Genomic DNA, 19,143 nt, shown 5'->3' on the forward strand with positions numbered 1-19,143 from the left:
TTCCCTTTTTTCTTTTTAGTCCGTTTAGTTCAGTCAATGAATAAAGACATAGCATGTAATCTTAGAACTGTGGGATGAAAAGCCACGAAAGTGCTAGACAGAATCTTCAAGGTCAGTGGCACGTGACATCTCATAAATGTTGACCAAAAAAGCTCTGCGTACGTGCTAAGCTCAAATAAACGTGTAACTAGATGAGCGGACAAAATACAGTAAAGCCCCTTGTGCCGAGAATTCAAGCAATCGGCAGCCTCAAGCAACTGGCAAAAAAAAATCACGGAAAATAAATTTAAAAAATAAGAATAAAATGATAGGTAAAATATTAACTTTAAAATTGTAAAAGTAAATATTCTCTGAATTAACATATAAACCTTGGGTGAAGATGGGAGCAAATATTCAGCCAGTGGAGTGTCTTGGTCGTGTTTTGCTCGTAGCAGCTGTTTGAATAAAGTCGTGTCAAACAGCAATGGATGAAGAGCTAGTTGATAGCGGTCTTAAAATGTCTCCTTATCCCTGCTTACTATGAGTTGCCCCAGTCAGAGGCTTTATTTGTAAACTTGGATGGGGGTTAATTATCTATAATATTATAGCTCGTCTTTCAGGCGGCTCAGTGGAGGGGGAGGAAACTGCAGGTGCAAAGGCATTTAATTTTTTTCAAAAAAATGTGACTGAAAATAAAGTAAAATGCAAGTGAAGTTTGTTCAGTGTAAGTTTATTCATAATGCAGGTGTATTAGGGCATTGTAAGAGTAAGTCTCAAGCAAATACACTTATCCGGCATCTACCAATCCCCATAGGTGCTGGATACTAGGGGCTTTCCTGTATTTAAGAATAAACTCACCTGGCAAGAGCAGACTGAGCATCTGTCATTTTCTAATACCCAAATCTGTCCATTGTGTTTTATTTTGCCTTCATGGACACAATCCCCAGTACAGTTTTTCCCATGCGGACATCGACAGTCGTAACCTCCCTCGAGGTTAAAGCAGATGGTGTCATTGGTGCAACTGTGCCTCCTGGTCCCACATTCATCAATATCTGTGAAGTGATGCATTGAAACTATTTCTTACATTACTTTTTCAATTAACATAAAGCTTCCTCTGCATACGACATAATAACTTCTCTCATAAAATCCAGCAGAGTTAAAATTAATTTACCCTGAAATTTTAATCCCCCAAGCACACATCCTGAGGAGCTGAAATTACTCACATTTAATTTTTTTTGAAGGGGAACAGTAATTTCCCCTTATTATAATCATACACTGAAGCACCATAAAATAATCTGCAAACTGGTGTCTGTGTGATTCATTTAGTCCCACTGAATCTCCACCTGAGATCGTAATGTAGCTCAAAGTGAGAAATTCAATTGTTAAATTGAAAAATCTTTTTATTTAAACAACAGTGATTAAAGTGGAGGCATACATTAGGGCAGTTTGTGCTTGATTTAAACTGCTCTCTGTACTTGCTCCCCTTATTAGTTCCATAGCCAGGTTAATCTTCTGGAACATCCTTGAGGCATGATGTGATGGACATCCCATGTGTCACACCAGCCCTCGAGGTGCATATCTCCAATGAACACCTTTGGTAGCTTGTGTGGCCCAAGATCTAATCCAACTGCTTTTAAATATTTCTGATGATTACAGACATTTAAAATTGTTTTCAACAACTCATTTATAAAAATGTATTTTAAAATTATTAAATTAAGAACACACTAACCTATTCTTATTACATTAAAAATGAAGGGAAACATTCCTGTGAAATAAAGAAAAATAAACAAGCTGAAGTGAGTGGTCAGCTTCAAATTAATGTGGCTCTGCTCGATGTGGTGACTACAACTAAAACTGAGAGGTCAGACATGAGAGGATGTAACCGCCATGGTCAATAAGTTATTGGACACCCCTGGGCTAAATGGTTTGAGGTCAAATATCCCTATGTACAGGCACAGAAGTCCAGAATGTACTGACATTCAATCCAGCCAGCAGTGATTCGTTGTCAGTGCCATTTGGCCTACTGCAGGAAATCTCAGATGAGCTGGTACCTGATTGATTGTAAATCTTGATGGTTCACTCATTAGCTCACAAGGTGAGCTGAGGATCCAGCCTGTGAATGGCCAGAGCAGGGATCTGGTCTGTGGGCCAGCTGTATGGCCAGAGACAGGGTCTGGATAGGCTTACTGCCAGAGCAGTCGACCAAGCTGAAACTCACCAGTTTTATCTCCCATTCTCTCTAACTGATAAATTGAATATCAATAACGAAATATGTGTGTTTGACTATAAATACAAGTAACACCCAATAATCTAGAAAGATTTGCTGGTCTGGCACCACTGAAATCATGGAATCAAAAGGATAAAGACAAGGAAAGAGGCTCTTAAGTTCATCTTATCTGTGCTGACCAAGTACCTCCCTGAGCTAGTCCCATTTACCTGCATTTGTCCCATATCCTTTGAAGCCTTTTCTAGCCACATAACTTTTTAACGTTGTAATTGTATGCACTTCTACAACTACCGCTGGCAGTTCATTCCACAGCTGTAACGTGATATTCCAACTCTTGCATCAATGTTCTGTCCGATGAAACAAGTACGCTAAAAGCCTTCTTCACCCCCGTCTACCTGCTTTCCCATTTTCATGGAATTATGCACTTGCCATCCTATAGTTTCTCTGTTCAACCTCATTCTACAGGATCCAGCCATTTACTGTGTAAGTCCTGCCGTAGTTTAACATAAGTATTGGATCTGGGATGCGAGGGGGTGATGTAGGTTTGGATCTGGAGCTTGGGTTGCCGATGGTTTGGACTGAAGGCGGTATGGCTGCGAAGGCTACAGGAGGGCTGGAGGCGAATCCACAGACATTTAATGACTCATGGAGAACTCTCTTTTGCTTCTCTTTCTCTGTCTGTAAGGGGTGCTGGGCAATTTCTGCTGATAGCAGATCTTTGTCTGCCTTATGGTAGACTAAAGAGAAATATTTGGTGTCATCAACAAACTTACTTACCATGCCAACTATATTCTCAGCCAAATCTTTAATACAGATGACAAACAATTAATATAGGTGATGAAGTGCTAGATTATTAGAATTTTACTGCTGTGCCTAATACTGTCAGAATTATTTCTGTCAAAAGTTTTGATCAGCTTCTTTCAAATAAATTTTAGGAAAAGGTTCTGTGTAACTTTGTATTTCGACACTGACCTTCACATGTCTCTCCATTTGCTGAAAAGAGCCCATTATCATGGTAGCCATCCCTGCACTCACAATGGTACCATCCAGGAAGGTTGATACAATTAGCACGGCTGTCACAGTGAACAAAGCCCTGTGCACATTCATCAATGTCTGTACAGTGACAAAAAAAAGGAAAAGATAATTCAACATTGTCACTTGAAGTTTTTCACGTTAAATATTCAATGCAATCACACACTACAGTACATCAAAGCTGATATCACAATAAATGAAACTGCATTGAACACTCAGTTTAAAACTGTTCATTTCTCCCTATACAAGACGATCTATCCGAACAATGCTCTGGCACATTCCCACAAAACGCTCAAGGTTACGATGATAAAAATTATCCTGCCCTTTCAAAATCTAAATTTCTGCAAACAAAATTTGGAATAGCGGTAAATGTTATGATGTCTTTTAAGTATATAGATTCTGGACAGTTGAGCCAAAACTACAGATATGGGAGAATTTATAACGAGAAAAAGGTATTCAACAAATACTTTTGTTTCAGTCTTTCATGAAAAATAATTCCCTGAAATATTGGAGAATCAGAGTCTGGTGTGAATAAGATAAATAAAGGTTAGTAAAAGGACACTACTAGTGAAGTTAATTATACTGAAAAATTATAAATCCCAAATATCTCATAATCAACAAAAAGGAACTTTGAAAGACAGTAAAAACACAAGGCTGGGGAAACTCAGCGGGTTAAAGACCCTACTTAATAGAGCAAAGATAAAGATGCATAAGCAACGTTTTGGACAAGCCCTTCATTAAGTTATGAACAAAATGGTTGGGGGGGGGAGTGGAGAGGGAGCATGACAGATGGGGAATAGTAAGAGAGATTCCTCCAGAACTTCCTTCGAAGAGCAAAGGAGAACCTTTTCAGGACAGGCATCCCTCAAAGAGATTTTGTGGGGTTTTGCAGTAGACAGGAGTAAAATGCAAAAGTCTGCAGACACCGTGATTAAAATAAAAACACAATGCTGGGAAAACTCAGCAGGTTGAATAGTGTCCTTTATATGGCAAAGGTAAAGATACATAATGAGTCCATCTTCAAGGTATGAGCAAAATGTTGGCAGGCGCTCCTGATAATCATCTTCTAAGGAGTGGCCTGAGCTTTTCCTCTGGACAAAGTATTTCCAGAGAAACTTTGTATAAGGGACTTTTCCCAGCTGCCTATGTAGCTTAGGCACCATTGAAGAGTGTTGTTTCTCAGTTTGAAAGTAGTCTTGTCCAGACACAGCTAAGGAAATTGCACAATATCGTCAATGTTTACCTTCAAGTTAATGCTGCCTCGGAGAGCAATCCTACTCCCTACTAATTTTTTTTTTCCCCCAGAATTTGGGATTTGGTGCTTACACTTTGATTGTATGAAAGGCATGGGTTTTCCCTTCCACTGGAAGGCTGCTCTTTCTAGCAGCGCCTGCTGGTGACCCTGTTGTACCCATCAAATAGGATACAGCCTGCCTGTCAATCATGGCTGTAGACCTCACATATCAGAAAAGCAAAGACTGTTCTATTAACACTGACTGACATGCAAGTATATATTGTGCAATATGATCTTTAAATATCAAGGTATATTTTGTGAGACTATCTGCTGAGTATTGGAAGATATGAAACATTGTGCCCATAATTTCCATTAAATCCAACAATGTGACTCTTGCTGAGCAGACTAGGCCATTTGGTCTCCATGCTTTGTTCCACCATTCAGCAAGAAACAAGCTTTATTTTCCCCTTGCTTGGGTCTGTGGGCTACATGCCCCCACCAATCAACCAAATCAAGAGAACATTCAAATGACACTTTGCAAAGTAGAATCAGAATTTACTGTCCTGAACATGTCACAAAATTCATTGTTTTGTGGCAGCATTACAATGCAAACATTTTCTAGAAACCACAATTTAAAATAAATGCAAGAAAAAAAGACAGCTCCTCCATACTGACCAAGGTGCCTATCTTCATTTGGCACATATCCTTAATCTTTCCTATCAAAGCATCAGTCCAATTGTCTTTTAAATGTTGTAATTGATCTTGGCTCTAATGGTACATTAATGCCATTGTGAAGAAAGCATGTCAGTACCTCTACTTCCTCAGAGTTTGCGGAGGTTTGGTATGACAACAGAAACCCTGGCAAATATCTATAGATGCCTCATGGTCTGGTATGGGGACACCCCTGAGTGGAAAGCCCTGAAAAAGGTAATGGACACAGTCCAGGACATCAGCAAAACCCTCCCCTCCATCAAGAACATCTACAGAGAATACTACTCTCAGAGAGCAATAGCAATCATCAAGGATCCACTCCACCCAGCACATACTCTGTTCTCGTTGTTATAATCAGGAATGAGGTATCGGTGCCACAAGACTCGCACCATCAGGTTCAGGAACAGCTGCTCCCCCTTCACCATCAGACTCCTCAACAACAAACTCAATCAGAGACTCATTTAAGGACTTTTATATTTGCACTTTATAGATTTTTTTCTCTCCGAATGGCACAGTTGGTTTGTTTACATTTATTTATTTACAAGTGTATGTTGAGTACAGTTGTTTTTGCATTCCAGTAAGTGGTAATTCTCTCTCGCCTGCAGGAAGAAGAATCTCAGGATTGTATGTGATGTCATGTATGTTCTCTGACAATAAATCTGAAATCTGAATCTGAATCTTCCACCTCTTCTGGCAGCTCATCCATAGGCTCAACACAGTCTGTGTGAAAATTTTACCCCTCAAATCTTCTCAGATCTGGTTTTAACCTTTGTCCTCTTACCTTAAACCTCTCTCCTCTTTAATATGCAAATCATTTTCAACTTTATAGACAATATTCTGAGGTTGACCACAATCCTAATATTTTATTGAGCTTCTTTAATTGAAACAAAAATCAACTCACATTCCACTAAAGAGATAAAGTATTAATTAACACTATTAAAAGCAATTTGTAAGAATAAACACTTCTTTGGTCTAATGATCGATTATTCAACCTGCCACTTAAATGGATAATTAATCTTATGCCGAAGGATTGATTCTTAGCTGAGCATTTCTTTCATGGATTAGTTTCTCAGTCAACCACAAACCAATTGCACAATGCATTTGGATGGAAATTGAACTGTTCTCAAACACCTTGGGTCTCAATTCTTCCTGCCACAACTTTATACAGGCAGGAAAACTTGTGACAATCTTCATAAAGTTTATCATGTTCGTGGGAGCTTGCTAAAGGCAAATTAGCAGCTGTGTTTCCTACATTACATAAACACTGAGAGTTCAAAAAGACATAATTAGCTGTAAAGTGCTGCACCATATCCCAAGGATGTGGAAGGCTTCGTAAGAATTTTAGAGCACAAAATAATCTGCGAGAGGAACTCAGTGGGAGAAAAATAGTCAACTTTTCGGGCTGGAACCCTTTATCAAAATTTCTAGCCTTTGATAGGAAAGAAAAGTTGGACTCTTGCACAGTTCAGTAAAAAAATAACTGCAGCTCCATCATTTGAATGCATGGTTGGTGAAATGCTGGCAACTTCTCAATGAACAAAATATGTTTCAGATTTATTTTCAAATTATAGGAAATCATTTAAATAAATTCCAGCCTTCAAAAATAAATTGGAATTTCAACAGCCATTCCAAATGCTTCATATTTTCACATGCACAGCAGTAACCTTCTGCATTTTTCCAGAGATGTTCACCAACACAGTCATCAGAAATTAAATGAAAAATAAGAAATTAGAATCTTAACATCCAGAAAAGCTCCTCATCTCATGCATCTTATTTTAATGAAACAGAATTGCTAATTTTAAATGAAATGCTCTCAAAGCAATTAATAAATAAAACAACAAATTTCAAAGTCAACTTAATTTTGAATTTAAAGCAGTTCATTGATGCCAAGGAAGGAGATTGACAATATTCTGTCAAGCCTATGTTCAATACCATGAAATATGCTGATAAGTGCAATGTTTCGGCCTTGAAGAATGTCAAAACTGACGGGGTTCTTTACTTTCTCCTGATATTGCAGACTGCATGAAAAGTACACATGATTCTTGAATACATTTCCTTTCTTCAACTAAAATATGACAGATGTGATGTAAAAGTGACAGCCCAGCTGAAATATGCTTTCTGTAATCTGCTAAGTCTAAGTCTAAGCAAATGTGTGCCATAGCATCACTTAAAATGCACTGGAACAGAGACTCATCTTGCATATTGGCATGAAATGTGCAAGATGGCAAAGCTCTGCCTTTCTTTCCCAAATTTGATTCAGTTTAAGTAAATGGGAGGCTCACACTGCTTTCTGTTAAAAACAACTGCCGAAGCCTCTGTGCCAATAATAACCAATTAGATGCTTCAAGAGCAATTTAGCTCCCCACAGGGAATCAATTTCAAAGGCAGTGTGGGCAGGAGAAGAGATTATATTTCTGGCTCACTGTCCTTTAGGTTAGAAGTGAATGCGGGAAACTGTCATGGGTAAAGGTGACAGGAATGACTATTTAAAAAGGAGCTATCACAACACTTTCCTTGTCATTTCTCAGAGTTGAAGGTGGTCAGATCTCTACTTTAAGTTGGTGACAACTCATTGTTAGGAGTCCAGTTGTAGCTTGAGATCAAAGGATTTTTGAAAGGCCTTGATGAAGCTCTCCAGCCCGAAACATCGACCTTTCTTTTTCTCCTAATGATGCTGCTCGACCACTGATTTCCTCCAGGAGAATAATGTTTTGTTTTTGAAAGTCCAGCCACAAACTTGAGTCTTAATCATTTAGGATGCCTATTTGTTCTTGGACTCCCCCACTGTGCATCTGGTGGGATGTTACAGTTGAAATTGAGCCATGGGAAAGATCTTCCTTCCACTTCTGAAGAGTAAGTACGAATGAGTTGCAGAGAGTTCTTTGCGTCAATAAGCAGACTTAGTGCAAGGATCCTATGCGGCAGTCATCCAGAATTAACACTGCAACTTGAAACCTCTTGCATTCAGTAAAATTAAGTTCAGGCAGATAAAGTACAGCAGCAATCCGAAAATGGAGTGAGAGCAGAGGGAGCATTGGTCCTTACTTTTTGGAAACCAAATGAAGAGAAATAGATTGCTTGAAAATTCTAGAGAATGTTGCTCATAAGTGTGTGTTTTTTTAGCATGAGGTTGACTTGAACTATATCTACATTAGAAACAGGAGTAAGCCATTTTCAATAAAAGCCTGGCTGTTCTGCCGTGGACTCAGCTTCACTCAAAATCTTTGCCTTTTGGGGCAGTCTCTACCGCTTTGATTGGTGGAAAATTCCACAGATTGACTCCTCTCTTGGAGAAATAGTTCCTCTTCATAAACCTACTCTCTCTAACCTTGAGGCTATCCTCTCAAGTTTGAGCTTCACCTGCTAATGGAAACAACCTTCCTGATACAAAGTTACCTATTCTTTTCATAATTTAATGTTTCCATAAGATCCTCCCTCATCCTTCCCAACTTCAATGAATGAAGTCCCAGGTCTCTCAGCTCTCCTCATAAGCTAAAACATTGTAGATGTTTATAATTATTTCACTCCACTCTTGGATTCTTCTTTGAAATACAGTTCACTGGCATTGCCTCTCCATTGTGGCAGAAGGGAGAGATGAAATATCAAATTCCTTTCGCTTTGGAGAAGCTGCAATGATTTTTCAACATTGTCAGATTTTGTTTGAGATATTTTGCTGTTCGTTTGTTTGTCCTGAATTTGTGGTATAAAGACATGTAATAACTGCCACTTTGCTGGAAGCAAAGCACATGTCAATTTTACGTAACATTTCCAAACTTCTACAGTTGCCAGCAGCAATGCAAGTGCTTCTGTTATTGAAGTGTTACGGTAAATCATGCAACTGTTTGTACTTTACCACTTGTAAAGACTAAACTGTAAAATATTAAAGAGATTTGTGCAAAAATCCTTTTCATTCATGTGGTGCACTGTTAGCCAGAATCAGACACAGTCAAAGATAAAGACTGTACAGCAGGCTTTAATCCACAAAGACTTCCACAGAGCCAGGCTGGCTGTGGTTGCAGCAACTCTGAGTGAGGCCTCAGGAGGCCAGCACAGGCTTATATCCCAGAGAGTGATTGATACCCGACCGGGTGGGGCTTGATCCATTTGGGGTTGTCCTGTCCTCTTTACACTCCTGCAGGTTCAGAGGTTGCCCCCTGCAGTAGGCCGGTGGTACACTCCTGTAGGTACAGAGGTTGCCCCCTGCAGTAGGCCGGTGGTACACTCCTGTAGGTACAGAGGTTTCCCCCTGCAGTAGGCCGGTGGTACACTCCTGTAGGTACAGAGGTTGCCCCCTGCAGTAGGCCGGTGGTACACTCCTGTAGGTACAGAGGTTGCCCCACCACACATTCCCTCTGTCACCCACACCAAGGACAGAACTCATACAGCTCCTAGCAACCCATAGGCAGATTAGCAACTGCTATCACTTGTCGGAACATGCATGCTGCAAAAGCTTTTTCAAATTTTAAACCACTTGACCTAAATTGCTTGCTCCATTTTGTATTTTGAGTGATATTATGTGCGTAAGAATTAGATACTTACTCACAGGCAAAGGGATACTCTGTTTACTGAATTCTTAGTATGGATGCTTTCTGTGAGCTGACAGCTGCTATGGATGATACCCAGAAGTCAGCGGGATTGTTTTGTTGTTTATTTGGTTAAAATCCTGCAGTTCCCTAACATACTTTGGTTATCTCAAGTGGTTCAACTTCATTTGCATTGTAAATTTGATGGGTTCAGGTACACAATGCCTGAAAGTTTGGTGGAAGCAGATTTGGCATCAACTTTCAAATAAGAATTGCATTCATGCAAATAAAGTGCTGTAGAGAAAGAGCAGGAGAATGGGACTCATTGAATAAGTGCTTGAAAGAACGAGTAATGGACCAGCTTCATTCTATGCTCTCCTAAATTGGAAGGAAGAATATTATTTAAATAGCAAGCGATTGCAGCATGCTGCCAAGCAGGACTTGGGAGTGCTTGTGCATGAATTGCAAAAGGTCGGTTTGCAGGTGCAGCAGGCCATCAAGAAGGCAGATGGAATGTTGGCCATTGCTTGAGGAATTGAATGCAAGAGCAGCAAAGTTATGATGAAACTTCACAAAGTACTGGTGAGACTGCATCTGAAGAATTGCGTGCAGCTCTGGTCTTCTTACTTGAGGAAGGATGTATTGGCTTTGGAGGCAGTGCAGAGGGGGTTCACCAGGTTGAATCCAGGAATGGTTTGGCCGATGAGGCAGGATTGACTCATCTGGTTCCTGCTTAAATTTAGAAGAATGAGAGGGGATCTTATAGAAACATAAGATTATGATAGATAAATTGGAGGTTGGTAAGTTGTAGGAGAGAGCAGAATAAGGGGACATAGCCTTAAGATTCAAGGTAGTATATTTAGGACAGAGATGAGGAGGAAGTGCTTTTCCCAAAAGGTGGTGAATCTCTGGAATTCACTGTGCATTGAAGTATCGTAGGCAACCTCAGTAAATATATTTAAAGCAAGATTGGCTAGATTTCTATATACTAAGGGAAATTAGGGATGTGGGGAAAAGGTTCGATGGGCCAGATGGCCGACTTGTGCTCCTAATTCTTTATGTCCTTAATCTAAGTTTCAAACAAATATGTGCATTAAAAAAAATCCAAGAACACAAATTAACGAGTAAAAATATTTGTGGAAATGACATTCAATGTATTCACTGCAAGCCAGACTCAGAAAGTCAAAATGTTTCAAAGTGATCCTGAGTCTTGAGCACAAGATTGGAGATAAATTATTTAGCTGAGTTATTGAATTTCACTTGCAGTTCAGCCGATCAAATCCATTTTTTAATCCAACAGAACTAAAAAAAAAACAGTTCTGAACCAAGTCTGGTTCATCAATTTGTGGTAGCGATTGAGCAAGGAGTTCAGAGAACAAACCCAATTGGGAGAACTGAGGTGAGTCATGAGTGAAACTCAGAAAGGTTGATAAATGTTCTCTGATCTAATATAAGCAAAGCATTACTTTCTCCGAGGGTTTAGAAAGCATCGCGGTTCATTAATCAAGGGAAAGAGGATTGTAGTGCAGGCCAACACAAAAAAAATGTCAAATTCCACTCAGTTATTGTAAAAAAAAAAGCAGCCTTGTCTGAACAAGTTCAATGGGCCATTCATTCAACACCTTCATTTTGTTTGTGTGCAACTTGAAAATGAAATTAAACAATTCAAAATTTTTATTGATTCCACTCATCATTTTGGCACTTTTAAATGGCCCACTTCTTCACCTAATATTTACTTTCTGAATATAGAGTAAAACCCGGTATCCAGCACCTATGGAGATTGGTAGATGCCGGATAAATGTATTTTCCGGTTGCTTGAGACTTACTCTTACAATGCCTCACTAATACATTTGCATTTTGAATAAACAGTTTAAAAGACAAAAGACAAAAAATACTACACTGTACTTGGAACAAACTTCACTTGCATGAATATATAAACCTTAAAGCATCTTACTTTATTTTCAGTCACATTCTTTGAAAATATTTAACTGTCGCTGAATCTGCAGGTTCCTCTCCTTCGTGGAGCCATACAATAGGCGAACAATAACATTATAGATAATTAATCCTCCCCACCAAGTTTACAGGTAAAGCCTCTGACCGAGTCACTCTTACTAACCAGGGATAAGGAGACACTTTAAGAGAGTTACCCAAGGGCGAGCGGCATCAACTTTCTCTTCATCCTGGGTGACATCATTGCTGTTTCACACAACTTTATTCAAACAGCTGCTACGAGCAAAGCACGACCAAGGCCCTCTGCAGGTTGAATACTTCCTCCCATCTTCACCAAAGTTTTCAATGGTACTTCAGAGCACATTTACCTTTACAATTTTAAACTCGCATATTTTTTACCTATTATTTTATTCTAATTTTTAAATTTATTTTCCTCGATTTTATTTTTCCGATTGCTTAAGGCTGCCGGTTGCTTGAATTCTGGATAACATGGGTTTTACTGTATTAGAGAAATGTTGCTAAAATATTTAAAGATGTTCATAAATTGTTTCTGAATTACTGGGTCTGCATTGTTTAAAACAAAATGTCACACTGACCATTTTAATTTCAGGCATTAATTCAGATTAAAGGACCAAGGCTAAGAAATTAATTGAGTTTGGGGGGGAGGGGGGGCTCGCCTTCATAGTCCTATGTGATTGAAAACATCATTTGTGCACTCGCTGTTTAGAACAAGTAAGTCAGCATGCTTCCAACTGTATAATTACTGCCAGTGATGCAGGGGACATTGGCATGCCAAGGTTGCTCGGCATATGCAGTGGCATAAAGTGATGCGCAGCTCTTACTTCGCGGTCATATTTGGATGTTAGAGGCCTCACAAATGGCACATGATTTGATTATAGGGCGCCACAGGGTTCGAATCCCGCGCTGTCTGTAAGGACGTTTATATGTTCTCCTCCTGTCTGCGGGTGCACCGGTTTCCTCCCACCATTCAAAAACCAATGGGGGTTGCAGGTCAATTGGGTAAAAGAACCTGTCACTGTACTGTATGTTAAAATTAAAATGTTAAAATATTAAAATATTGAAGCAGGTCTTGGCTGGAAGGTTAGTATTTCACTAATGAGGAGTGTTAACTGTAAGTTGTTCGCAGGCATCTATCTTCCTCCAAGTAGCTTGCTCCTTAAGGTTTTATTGTCTCTAATCATTCCCTTCGCCAACTCCACAGTTTACTACCATGCTTCAACCTTCACTGCTGATGAACATGGCCGCCAGCCACGCCAACAGCTATCGACATCCCACACCTTCCCACTTCCCCAGATCATCTCCATATCACTCAGCTCTGAATATCTTCCTGTTGTCTTCCCCACACTGGGAACCTTCCTGCCTCCTCCCCAATCTCAGCCTTATCATCCCTGCTTCTCTCTCCCCATGGTTTCCCCCACAGACCAACAGGAAGACCAGACCCCACCATCTCACTAAACCCTTCCCATATTGGTTCTAATGATCTTCTGAATCACCATTTAGAATCCTCTCACATACACACACCCAAACTCTGGGCTCCGCAAATTGTCCCCATTTTGCCCAATCATTTTCCCAAAAAGCCCCCATCCCAAGGATTCTTTCTTTTCCCCATGCCTCCCTAATCAATCATGCACCAAGAAAGAATTTAATTAAGAGTACATAGCATTTTCAGTACCAAGGGTACCTAGTACAAGAAACACATGCATTAACAATGAATAATTTGGAGTAAAGATTCAAGTGGGTACTGAGAACAAGAAGGCCTCTCGAGGGGCCTCAGGTGCTAAAGACTTCCTCATCATGTAGGAGATTTAGACCTGGAGCTCGTGTTGCCGATGGATCGAACAGGAGTCAAAGGCTGTGGAGGCTGCGGGAGTGCTGGAGGCGAATCCACGGACAGTGTCTCTGAAGGGACTTACTCTTGCTTCTCTTTCTCTCTTACTTTCAGGGGTACCGGTCAACACTAATGGTGAATCTTTGTCTGTCTTCGGGCAGGCAGAAGGGCAATTTCATGTAATACTACATGTTCTGTACTATTACATAACAATCAAAGGAATCTCAAATGTAATGGAATGTTGTCCGTTATCACAGGGAAATGGAATATCAAAATAGGGAAGTTTTGATATAACCTGACAGGATACTGGTGCAAATACCTACAGTGCAGTTTTGGTATGATATTTAAAGAAGGGTGAACTTGCAATGGACTTGGAATATTTATGAGATTCATGTCTAAAATGAAAGGATTTATTGTGAAGAGAGGTTGACTGCTTAGGCATCTCTGCAAGAAAAAGAATGGTCAACGTTTTGGGCTGGAGCAATTTCTGTTTGTTCCCAATTCCTCCATCAGCAGTCTGTCATGTGTTTTAGGGGGTTCTGTCAAACCAAGAGCCTTCATTCCAGGTTAACCAGTAAGACTGAGATGAGGAGGAATTTCATCTTGTAGAGGGTCATGAAAACTGCTCCCAAAGAACTGTTGAGTTACTGAATATGTTCAAGGTGGAGACTGATACAACCAGGAGGAGGTCAAGGAGCATGGGGAGAAAGTGGGACAGTGTTGTTCAGGAAATACTGAATCAGAATTGTGGAGCAGGCCGCCCCCGTTTCTTATAGTCATTGTAAATGGATATACATAAAAAAAGAAAGATTCCAGAGATTTCAAAAATGAGAGAAATAGAACTATTAGATGAATGATTCAATGGTTTTATTTCGACTGGGATTTATTCATTTTCTTCAATCTTGGGTTAAATAATATCTGTCATTTGGTATAACAGAAATCCGCATCGCTCCAAATTCAGCTTGTATTTAAAGTCACTGACAATAACAATATTTATATACATCATTAATAGCCCTTATTGGGGGAGCAGGTGAGTGCACACGTAATACATCGCCTCTCCTTTCTCGGGGTAGTAATCTTGGCATGGCCAACCAGGAGGACACTGTAAATGGCCTCTCCTACATTACTGTATCCATAGCAACATCTTCTCGTCAGCGTCGCCTGTTTTCACTGAGTTTTCTGAGTCGTGGCGCAACTGAGTGTCCAGCAGTATAACTGGATGTGCAGGCTGGGCTCGCTACCCTTGGTTGGCCTAAGAGAAGGCCAACTGTGATTTCAAACCTGGGCAGATGGGGCTCATTAGCCTTGTCAGGCCATCCATCTACAAGAAAGAAACCCTGGCGTAACACCTACTATCTGAGGACCTAGGTATCACCATCCCAGGTTGCTAGGCCATTGGCAGATAAACCCCAGGCGTAAAGGGCACACTGCAATCCACCTAAAATAAATCCATTGCACAGGATTGAAGGACATGCCCACAGCTACAACCATCCCAGAATTTCCCCTGCAGCCATGTGGCCGAGCATGTCTGTCCCGCATTGACCAGTGAGCCTGCAGCAGCTGTGGTTAGCCCCCTTCCTAAATCTTCGTTCGTGAAGCCCAGCCATGGAAAAAATTATCCCTTGAGAAACTGGTCGTGAACCATCTTCTTGACTCATTGTAATCTTCCTAATCATGAACAGTGCCAAGCTACTTATGTGCTTTTGGAGCTGCACCCAATGGTGCAAGTGAACAGTGTTCCATTATTCTCTTGACAAGCCCAAATGGATGGTAGGAAGTGTTTAGGGTATCAGTAAAACCCCTGGAATCCAGCAACTATGGGGATTCATAAGTGAGTTTTTCCGATTGCTTGAAGCATGAATGGATAATGGTGAGGCGCGTTGATTTTAAATTTTTGTATTTTTGCCCATTTATTTTCCACTTATTTTCCCCAGTTGCTTGAGGTTGCCGTTTGCTTGAATTCCAGATAACAGGGATTTAACTGTAGCTGGGTTCTAATCTGTATTTCAGTCACAATATAGTGGAGATTCCAGTCAATAGTGACACCAGATTGGTGATGAGAGGAGGGATGTAATCTCAATAAATCTCAAGGGTAGATGGTTAGAATCTCTCATTGGACATTATTATTCAGCATTTACGTGGACCAAATATTACTGGCAAAACCTATGCCTGATTGCAGTCTTGGACTTGCTTTGCAGAGAAAGTATGATTGGAATTGAAGATTGTGCCAAAAGCGAACACCACTTTTCTGATCTTAAAGTGGAAGAGGGGTCATTGATGAAACAACTGAAAATGGTATGATTCCCTGATGAACTCGTGCTGAAATAATCAACTTCCGAAGACCACATTCGTATTTCTACCTGAAAGGCATTATTTCAGCCATATGAGTTCTTTTCCTAATCCCCATTGCCTTTCAAATTTGAAAGAGTCGCATTTAGACTTGGATGCGATTCTACATTAATATAATGTGACCTTTAAACTGAGAGAGAGCAGCAGCAATCATCAAGGATTCACGCCACCTCTGCTCTCACTGCTACCATCAGGAAAGAGGTATAAGTGCCACAAAACTTCCACCACCAGCTTCAGGAACAGCTGCTATCTCTTCACCATTAGTTTTCTCAAAAACAAACTCAATCAGAGACTCATTCAAGGATTGAATATCTTGTCTATATTTGCACAGTCAGTTTGTTTACATTTCTCTCTCTCCTTACATTTCTATCTTTTGTATGCATATCTTTCTCTTGAGTACAGATTGCACTACCGATAAGTAGAAATTCTGCATGACTTGCAAGAAAAAGAATCTCAAGGTTGTATGTGATGTCCTGTGAGTACTCTGACAGTAAATCGGATCTTGAACTTTAAATTTAAATTAGACATAGAGCGCGGCAAAAGGTTGATTCAGCCCTACGAATCCGTGCCACCCAAATTACACCCCATTAACCTTCATCCTAGTATGTTTTTTGAAGGGGTGAGAGGAAACTGGAGCCCCCAGAGAAAACCTACGCAGACACGGGGAGAGTGTACGAGCTCCAGACAGACAAACCCAGGTCCGATCCCGAACGAAGATGCTGAAAAGGTGATGCGCTAACCGCCACACCCACTGCGCCACCAACTTTGTTTTTTAACATGAAAATCAATCTAATTTGGACCTTTGGATTGATTTGGAATGAATATTTGGATTTCTATAATATTGGTTTAGCATTTATACTTCCAGTCCATAGGAGTGATATATTCCACAAATAAAATGCCATATCACAATAAAGTGTTCATTCAAAAATACCTTCTGGACTTTGGCGTCATCATTTCAATTGAGTGAAGATAAATCTTTTAATTTATTTTGTGGCTTGTTGATTTTTTCAGTTCGGTTTCTGTACCGGGGAACATGGCATGTGAATCAGAGGCATGCATTTATTCTTCAACTCATTTATATTTCTGTCAAGCTACCCAATTCCTTCTGGGATTAGAGTGAAGGAATTTCTTTAACATTTCAAAATAATTATCATCCAAGCATTGTTTCCCTGCAGCTTGGAGGGATTTAGTGTACCAATCTCTCACACACTGTCAATTTTATTTTATTTTATTTAGAGACGCGCAGCCAACTTCAGCAGGTCTGTACAGGAAGTCGGACAGAATCTAAATTACATGCTTAAATAGACGTATGGGACATCTAAATATATATTGTATTTTCTGGTTGCTTGAGTCTTCCTTTTACAATGCTTAACTAATATACACCTGCATTAAGAATAAACAATTTAAATGACAAAAGACAAAAATACTATACTGGACTGATACTGATCAAACTTCACTTGCATTACTATATGAACCTTAAAGTATTTTACTTTATTTTTCAGCCAAATTCTTTGAAAACATTTAACCGTCGCAGTATCTGCAGGTTCCTCTCATCCATGGAGCCGCCCGATAGGTGAACAATAATATTATAGATAATTAACACCTTCTCCGTCAAGTTTACAGATAAAGCCTCTGACTGGGAGTCACCCCATCGGTGAACGGCATCAATCACCTCTTCGTCCTGGGCGTCGCCATTGCTGTTACACACAACTTTATTCAAACAGCTGCTATGAGCAAAGCACGGCCAAGGCCCTCCACTGGATGAATATTTGCTCCCATCTTCACCAAAGGTTTATGTGTTACTTCAGAGAACATTTACGTTTACAATTTTTAACCTATTATTTTATTTTTTGTTTTTTTTTTGCCAGTTTCTTTTGGCTATCAGTTGCTTGAATTCTAGAGACTCTGTATGTATAGGTCTGATTGATTTTAACCTATTGATTTTAATTTTTTTTCCACAAGTCTTGCTTTTATAATTATTTCTTTCTTTTGCAGCATAACTCCTGAGAATATTTTTGGGAAAAGTCAAGCAATAAGATGAGAAAGGTGGCAGTAGAATTTATCTCACTTTATAAGTGCAGGTCTCTCGTTCTACCTCACTGACCGTTTCAGTTCAGTTCATTTAGCATAGAAATGGCAAACGGGTGGGCTCCTGAATTGTTTCTAACTGGCAATGAATAAGGCAGGGCAATCAGACAATATTGTCTCATGACAATATTTACAGGGTCTTCCCATATGCGATCTGTCCAAATCATAAGTAAATGACTTTAAAGAACAATAAATTTTGTATACAGTTAAAACCCTTGTTAACCAGAATTCAAGCAACTGACAGCCTCAAGCAATTGGCAAAAAAACTGAGGAAAATAAATAGATTAAAAAATACAGGTTTAAAACTGGCATGCCAATCACGCAACATGCAGTCTCACGCATCCGGAATGTACACTCATCTGGCATCTATCTTTCTCCATTGGTGCCGGATATCAGAGGATTTACTGTATATCATCACACAGTTGCTGTGTAATCCACCAGTCACATCTAGATCTCTTCCAGATCAAACCAGAATTCAATAATTTTCCATTTCTTTTCAGCCCCCACACCCCCAAACCCCCCCACCAATTCAAGGCAAAAACTGTAGAAATTAAGTAAATCATCAGGGCCAAAAAACAGATACAACTTTCACTTCATAATGTTCATCCCATCAAAAATTCTCAGAGAGCTCAACACATGAAGCACCAAATCCCACAAAGAGCAATTCGATTTGAAAAATAATTTTGCTTTGGTGACTTTGACTTAGAAATAAGTATTGGCTATGACAGTCTGGGACACTTCACTGCTTTAGTGAAAGCAATACATCTGACAACATAATATTCTTTTTTTATTTCTCTCCACTGCCAGGAAAATCAGGTTGAAGCAGATCAAATGTCCATAATAAATCTGCAGTGGTGAGAAAGTGGACCTTTCCATCATGTGGAATAATTGAGGTGAGTGGCATTGATGCATTTAAAGGAATCCAGGTGAACACAGAGGAGGAGGAGAAAAAGGGTTGATTAGATATGATAAGAGGAGAGGTGGGAATTGTTTTTAGCTCTATGAAAGGAGACAGAGGGAAAAAGCTGGGGGAAAGGCAACAGGGGGTAGAAGAAGTGGGGGGAGGGGGGTGTTAAAGGAAATCTGACATTTTTGAGCTGTTGACTTAAGTGGTAAGTGAGCTAAGAGGGACATGACACCAGCATTAAATTAAAACTTGTCAACTGGAACACAGAATGCACAGCATTATAGCACAATTGTG

General features: G+C 39.8%; 1 protein-coding gene across 1 annotated transcript in view; it reads right to left on the reverse strand.

Moving 5' to 3' along the window:
- The window catches only part of LOC138745639 (protein kinase C-binding protein NELL2-like), a 198,331-nt gene that overhangs the window by 12,372 nt on the left and 166,816 nt on the right, over positions 1-19,143 (reverse strand). The window contains exons 16-17 of the mRNA XM_069902865.1: positions 3,179-3,319; positions 838-1,031 (exon numbers count right to left, since the gene is read on the reverse strand). Coding sequence (XP_069758966.1) covers positions 838-1,031; positions 3,179-3,319 — 335 coding nt within the window. The remainder of the gene's footprint in view (positions 1-837; positions 1,032-3,178; positions 3,320-19,143) is intronic.

Source organism: Narcine bancroftii, chromosome 11 (assembly GCF_036971445.1).
Source record: "Narcine bancroftii isolate sNarBan1 chromosome 11, sNarBan1.hap1, whole genome shotgun sequence".
NCBI lineage: Eukaryota > Metazoa > Chordata > Chondrichthyes > Torpediniformes > Narcinidae > Narcine > Narcine bancroftii.